The sequence below is a fragment of the Sinocyclocheilus anshuiensis genome, unplaced genomic scaffold (genome assembly GCF_001515605.1).
Source record: "Sinocyclocheilus anshuiensis isolate Anshui unplaced genomic scaffold, SAMN03320099.WGS_v1.1 scaffold1365, whole genome shotgun sequence".
Taxonomy (NCBI): Eukaryota; Metazoa; Chordata; class Actinopteri; order Cypriniformes; family Cyprinidae; genus Sinocyclocheilus; species Sinocyclocheilus anshuiensis.
In genome coordinates this window covers 1217779-1225185 of record NW_015551032.1, presented here as the reverse complement: position 1 = coordinate 1225185, position 7407 = coordinate 1217779, and the positions used below count along the sequence as shown (strand labels likewise).

Sequence of the window (7407 nt, the reverse complement as noted above, 5' to 3'; positions counted from 1 at the left end):
TTTTGTTTTTGTTTTTTGTGTGTGTGTGTGTGTGTGTGTGTGTGTGTGTGTGTGTGTGTGTGTGCATTTCCCCACACAAATTAGTGTCGAACGTATTACAGTCCATGAATTGTACATTTTAGAATAATATAGACATATTGGATTACCGCTAATTTACCCAAGACAAATGAGTGTTGAAACTATAGCAGCCTAAACAAGGACATGAGCGTATACGCGATGGTATAAGAGTTTTTGTATGAATTATGGCTCTTGTTTAAAAGGAAACTATCCACAACTGTAAATACAGTACTAAGAATCGCTCTGCAATCCTCTATTAAAAGGGTCAGATTACACATGTATGCTGTTTAACGTTTAATTCCCTGTCAGTCAGGCAGGCATAATTAATCACACAGTCAGGTGAAAATAAAGTTATTTTATTGTCAAAGCATTCAACATGATTAGATAAACTATCAAATAGTAAATTTCAGCAAAAGGAAGAAACACTGAATCTATTTCTCACAGACACAAAATATTACACTTTGTATTCAAACAAAACAAGTATTTACATTGTTTTGAATAGACTGCATCTTATACCAATAACTATAATTTACATGCACTCTTAAATACACTTCAACATCATGTTCCCAATGTTTAGTATCCTTATGCATATAGACATAACGTCACTGAATAACTCTCAATGAAATGATCTGCATCTTAATTGATTTATATACATTATACATTAATATATACAAAATCCAAGGTACACTTACATTGTTATTGTCCCCTTTTTTCAAATAATAAGTGCTTCATATAATAAATATATTTTAGGTTTTTAAGTCAAAATGCATCTTCATACACAAAACATGACATTTGAAGAAATCAAACCATTTAACCATTACAAACATTACCAGTAATGTCTTTTGAAAATGAGAGCAAATGGGTTGGCATTACTCGTCCAGATTAACCTTATTCCCTTTTGATTAAAAAAAATGCAAGAAAAAAGAAAGGAGGAAGGAAAGAAAGAAAAACAAATAAATCCTCAAAAATTCAGTTGTGAGAGGTCATGTGCCGGGAAAGGTGGTGCCGCTCCCTGAAAGTCTCATTACAGATTGGACACTTTAACTTTTCTTCTCTCCTTCTTTTAACAAGAGGTTCCATGGCATACTCCTTTTTGTGGTGCGAGCGCATGTGGTAGACCAGGTCAGAGGTCATGCGGAAGGAGGCGTTGCATTTGGCACACCAGTTCTGAGCAGGCAGACAAAGTGAAGTAAACGAAGGGGGCAGAAGAGTGAGAGCAGAGGGCATTTGCAGCTGGATGGGGCCTGAGGTCTTGGGCCAGTAGGCTGTGGCGTATAGGAAAGGGTTCTGTTTTGCAATGCCACCCGGCACAGGACAGTTGCTGCCTAGTTCTGAGCCTTGGAGCTTTGCGGCGAGGTGGTCTGCCTGGTAGAGTCTATTGGAAGAGACGGTGTCGCCCACCGCAGGATGGCAGTCTACTGCCGGCAGAAGCTTGGGTGCCATGACAAGAGATGATAGCTGCGAGAAGGTGCGAGACGGCTGGCTAAAGGCACTCTTTCTCTCTGAGCCTACACCACCCTGCTGGGGCACCGAAGTGAAAGCGCTGCCAATTGACGAGGTCTCCATTCGGGACTGCGGGGGCTGAGTCTCGCTGAGAACCTGTCTGATGTTGAGGTGCTTTTCAGCCGGGTTGCTGCTGGACCGGCCAGCCTCCTTGTTCTCCGAGTTGGAGCTGGAGTTTTTACCGCTGTGCTTCAAGCTCTGAGGTGACTTCTTGACCTCTGTGAAGGCACTCCTCTTGGTTTCCGTCGACTCTGAAACAGAGGGCGAGAAAGCCCGCCTGCTCTCATCCAGACCGTATGCTCCACGGTACTGCTGCGCCGAGTTGGCCAACTCCTCTTTGGACTTGGGAGGCTGATATAATCCACTGTTCCTGCTGTCCTCCATGTCAGAAAACTTGCGCTTTCCAGAGTTCTCACTCAGGATTTCGGCCTCTTTGTCGCTTGGCAGACTGGTTCTGTTATTCTCCAAATCCCTGGCTAGATTATGGAAGTCTGTGGATGGCTTTCCTTCCTGTGGATTGGAGAAGCCATCAGATCGGCCCAGTTTGGGACTGGACCTGGCAGGAGGTAGACTAGCCTGGTCACTGGCATCAGTGGCCTCCTCCTCTGGGCTAGCCATGCTTTGTAGTCTCTTAGTACAGCGGAATCTTAGATGAGCCAAAAAGGGAAACTCAAACTGGAAACGCTGGCTACAGTCTGGGCACAAAAAGGGTGATGTTCCTGCAAGACATAATTGGTGAGGGGAAGAGAAAAGAAAAGATACATTTTTAGAAAAAATGTCCTTCAACAGGTACATAATGATATGATCATTTGTAATTTTATTCAAACATAATTAAAAAAAAAAATGTCTGTCAAATATTACTTTACATCTATAAATTACTGACTGTACACATTTTTTTTCATGTGTATACTTTTTTTTTTTAAATCTTTGATAAATCTATATTATGCAAACACATCAAACTATATTTACTGAGTATTTAAACACAAACAACTGCTATTTTATTTAATTAAAAAATGTAAAATATTCTATCACTGTTGATCTTCAAAGTGTACCTTTACTTTTGGCTTGATTTCTGCCGGAGCTCAGGAGCAGCATCTCAATGAGATCCTTGCCATACCACACCAGCAGCTCTTCATCTTTCTCTATTCTCCTCAGTGACCTGTAGAAAAGCTGGCCGTTCTTCACATAGGCCTCTAGGTTCTGTTCATCTCTGTCTCTCGCTGACTGAACCAGCCTCAGCCACATCAGGCCTTCTGAGGAACTGTTGGCAGCTGACGTGTCCACCTGTATCCAGCACCAGTAAAGCGGTCAGAACATCTACTTTAAACATTTATCTGAAACCTTAGAGCCGTCAGCAACTAAGTATCAGTAATTAATTTCAAAGAATACAATTCCTCTACCACAGTTTAACATTTTTGTAAAAGTGAAAAGAAAAAAAAGAAAAAAACCTCCAGTTAGCAAACCTAGGCCTATATGTTTGAAATAAAAACAAATTTCAAACACTCGACTTGTTGGAAATGAAATAAAGCGTGACCATACCCTGAAGATGTAAGGCGCCGTTCGTTTGTCTGTGGACTTGAGAGCGATAAAGGCGATGCTGTCATACAGTGAAGTGTGACTCAGAACACATGGGCCAAAAATGGCATTTTCCGGAATGTCACAGGTGGTGTAAACGCTGGTAAATATATCCGTTAAACACTGCTGCATCGCTTTCGCGTCGCCATCCCAGCCCAGTCTCTGCGTACTGGATTCCTCCATCATTTGCTGTAAAAAAAAAAACTAAATCACTATTTCTCAATTATAAAAAGTATGTAAATATTTTTTCCCAGTTCTGATTTGGAGTTCTAAGTGAATCTACTGCACAAACCATTTAATACAATCTTCATGTACGGAGTCTTACTTTACATTTAGGCCCGTGCCATTGATTTTTTTAAAGCTATTTCTATTCGATTGATAAATTAGGCCTATATATTGTTGCCATTTTATAGTAGCCTATTATTATTTTGGATACTTTATGCTATTTAAGCTATGATCTATATTATAAAATGTAAACATGTAGAATTAAATGTTTTTATGAATTCTGTAAACAAGGAGAGAAAGTAATCGAAGAACAGAAGGTTATTTCTTACAACGCATTAATTCGATTTCAAAGCGTGTCTGTGACAGTATTAGCTAGTAACTCTCAATGCGTATTTTCAGATTTATCTTCCACTTGTTGGAAATATTTTACATGCCTTTGACAGCGATGAAAATCTGGCTTTATGCGACCGTTCGGTCTATTTTACAACGGGGACCATATCGAATGGATTCAATAGCACTGTCAAAGTCACTGATTTCACGTCAGCTAACCTTTAGCTCCATTCTACAAGAAGGAACGTATGTCTCCTTATTACCATAATCCACCACTTTCCTTCTGAGACTTTAATTAAGGCAGCACGCGCAGTTAATTATTTTTTTCTTCTCCAAACCCCGAATGCACATTTACAAATGAGCTGAATCTCTCGTATAGCTATTTTGTTACGCGTGAATTGGAGTTTACTCGTGTAACTTGTTAAACACAAGAACGTTTTTAGTAGCATTTAAAAACAGTGGGGACATATTTCATATATTCCATATTGTTCATGTCTGTTTTTAATCGTTTTATTATAGTTTTATCAGACACTAACAGTGGTATGGCTGGGACATATTGCTGGGATTTCACATGATTTCTCAGCTTTTTGATGAGGTCAAAAATAAAAATCCTGTGAAAATTATTTCTATATAACGACAAGAGTGGAGGGAAATGTTGTTACTGCAGATAGTTGTATATGTTAAGGTAAAACGCAGCTCGAATTGTGTTCGATTTTGCAAGAGACGTTTATTAAAAGCATAGGCTATTACATTTACAAATTCGTTTACAGTTTTTCAACAGACTGCGGTATAAACCAGACCGGTTTATTTTTTATTTCAGGCTACTTCGTATTTATTGCTCGAATAAAGTATAAGACACTGATGCACCTAATACAAAATAGGCTGAAATTGTGAAAACATGAAAAAATATTTTTCTGCAAAGCATTTAAATGACTATTTATTTATTATGAGGATGCTAGGCTATTTCAAATGGACACGTCCGGCTTTCGATTGTAGGCTATTATCAAGACACAAATGCTTAAAGTTCCCTTCATCCATAAAAAGACTTGGTGTGAATTTTGCCCTTAATCCTTTCACGATCCTCTCCTTTTGTAGCTGTGAGGTCGCAGTCTCACTCCTGAGAATCACACAAAGGACCCAATGAATATGCATTCCAACTAAATACTATAATAGACCCATGAATAAATGCGCATTTCTAAAATAGAGGAGACGAACCCATTGACCTCCTGCTTCAGGCTAAAATTTATTGCGCTTTTTATTTTATCTACGGTCTTGTTGTTATTCCAACTTTATGACTTTATGATGTGTAGCCAGTTTCCCTGATTCAATGACTCTCGTCTACCATCTGCGAGCTTTGCATGTTGCGAGGATGCTGTTTGGGCATTGCATACAGCCCCATGTGTTACTAGCCTCCGGCTGATTTTATTGCAAAATTGTCATTACTCACCATGGTACTAGGATAAAATAATCCACAAAATGTCACAATTGCCGTCAGTATCTTCAAGTATGTGTTCAGCGGCTCCGATGAAGTCCATGCAGTCAGTACATTTCCCCGTCTGTTGAAAGTGACAGTGTTGCCGACCGTCTTATGATTCGCGAGCGCAGAGAGGCGTGCAGATGGTGCCGATACACTGACTGAGTGGCACCCACATACACACTTTTTGTTTGCAGCACATAATCTGCCCAATGAGGCGTGACACGCTTCGTCTCCTCCCTTTAACTCCTCGGTCGCCGACAGTTAGCTAGTAGATGCAGGGTGTCTATGCTGAAACACTGGAACGTGCACTGCAGTCAATAAAACAAATGCAAATTGGCAGAATATTTCATTATTCGGGTATATTTTAAAACAAAGAACTTTCACTTATTTTGGGGTTTTTCATTTCAATTCATTTTAATGTTGTAATAATATTCAAAAGATGATGCCTATGCTATTTTTGATTGTATTCTGCACAGTGTTGTTACATTTATGGTCAAAAACTGCACGTTGTGGTTGCAGACCTTTACTGTAAAAAAACAGGGGCGATGTTGCATGCATTACGGGATGACAGTATATTTTACAGTTCATAACTATATTATATCAACCTATGTGGGCTATCTTTTTGTTACTGTTAGCCTACATGTACTGATAATAACACAGGTGAGGTGGCACAATGGAAGGTCACATGGTGACTTCTACTGTGGCCAATAATAACAAAGACAGAGCCCAGTATTACCCACACAAACACGTGACACGTGAGTAGTAAACATCAACTAAACAACATACAATGCAAAAAAAAAAGACACTTAAACTCCAGTAATTTTTAAAATAAAATCCAAACAAATGTGATGGTTTGAGCAGTGAATTTTGGGAATGCCCCTTCCAGTTAATAATAAGGCTCAACATTTTAACAGTGTGTTACTATAAAAATATTTGTTTCGTTTTGATAAATACAACTTGTCTCCATATATTATACAGTAAAATAGAATACAATTGTATTTTACAGTAAAATTACATGTACTGTCTTTTAAAATACATTAACATGCATTATTGTATTTTAAAACATAAGGCAACTAACCAATTAAAAGAGATAATTTTTTCACTCTTTTTCTTTTCAAATAACTTTAAAAATAATTTGTAATAATTTTGTTTGTTCATGACTGCTTTTGAGACCTGTATATTTTATTAACGTGCCAATAAATAAATGGGCAACAAAAAGTTTCTCCATGTGACACTGAATTACTGTTCATTAAAGTAGGTTATCTGTGTCCCTCAGCTTCCTCAAAATCACGGACGATTCCTGTCTTCGCGTGGACTTTTGATTGTAGCCTACAGACAACGTGTCGCCACTTGCAGCATGTTCCGCTCTAAATTATGTCGTTGCATTATAACTATCATTACTTTTTCTCTCAGTGCTGGTTCGCCAACTGACAATTAGCAAATTGCTCTATTGATACTTCTCGGCATCTAGGGCGCTCTTTCGCTTTGCTGCAGCCTGAGATACGGCCCATGAGCTCGGAGGCTTGTCGCGTGCACACCTGCTGTGGCGCTCCATCTCTAGAGGAGAGAAGCACGAGAGCCCGCGTGCTCAACCTGACCTCAGCACGACTGGATTGTGATGTCTGTATTAACATCTGTGGGAGACAGCAGTGAGTATTCAGCCAGCCAAGTGCACACACCAGAGCTTCCTTAAACATATTGCGCCGGTATATAGGCTACGCTACAGACCCGCTGTGTTTTAACCGATATGGCGAAATGTTTTAAATATTAATCGGTCTGAAGATTTGATAAGCTCCACAAATCAATAAATTTCTCTGTGGGGTCTGTTGGGTAGGATCACAGGGGCACGGTCGTACTTAGTTCTTTTGGATGTCATCCAACTCATAACCTTGATCGAGAGAATTAGCCTAATAAACTGTCATAATAGATAAGAGAGATTTAGATACCTTCTGCTGACTTATTCATCTTTCTTGTGGCTTGTAACCTCTTATCAGAAGATAAATGTTGTGTTGCTGCCATATAAAGACCGTTTTGAAGGTTTTTGCAAAAGAAATGAAAATTGTAAAGGTAATAAAGTGCATTTATTAATAATGAAATTAATAAATAAATAAAATATTTTAGTTTGTAAATGGGTTAGGGGAAGGTAAGCTGGTCAGGTGCATGGAAGAATCAAGAAAAAAATACATATTATTATTATAGTCTACTGTAAGATTTGGGCTATGATTCCTTGAGCACAAGTG

At 38.9% G+C, this 7407-nt stretch overlaps 1 protein-coding gene across 1 annotated transcript; it reads right to left on the bottom strand.

The window, feature by feature from the left end:
• Positions 1 to 852: 852 nt before the first annotated feature.
• Positions 853 to 5317, bottom strand: LOC107661225 (PR domain zinc finger protein 8-like). Its single transcript, XM_016450723.1, has 4 exons — positions 5138 to 5317; positions 3100 to 3324; positions 2613 to 2844; positions 853 to 2279 (listed from the first exon to the last, which is right to left on the bottom strand). Exons 1-4 carry the CDS (start codon positions 5138 to 5140, stop codon positions 1027 to 1029), a joined length of 1713 nt encoding a protein of 570 aa, XP_016306209.1. The 5' UTR covers positions 5141 to 5317; the 3' UTR covers positions 853 to 1026.
• Positions 5318 to 7407: the final 2090 nt, after the last annotated feature.

Coding starts and splice junctions, on each gene's coding strand:
- LOC107661225 (XM_016450723.1), bottom strand. Junction 2,845..3,099: donor CGGCGCCTTACATCTTCAGG/GTATGGTCACGC, acceptor TGCTGGATACAG/GTGGACACGTCAGCTGCCAA. Junction 2,280..2,612: donor AAATCAAGCCAAAAGTAAAG/GTACACTTTGAA, acceptor TATGTCTTGCAG/GAACATCACCCTTTTTGTGC.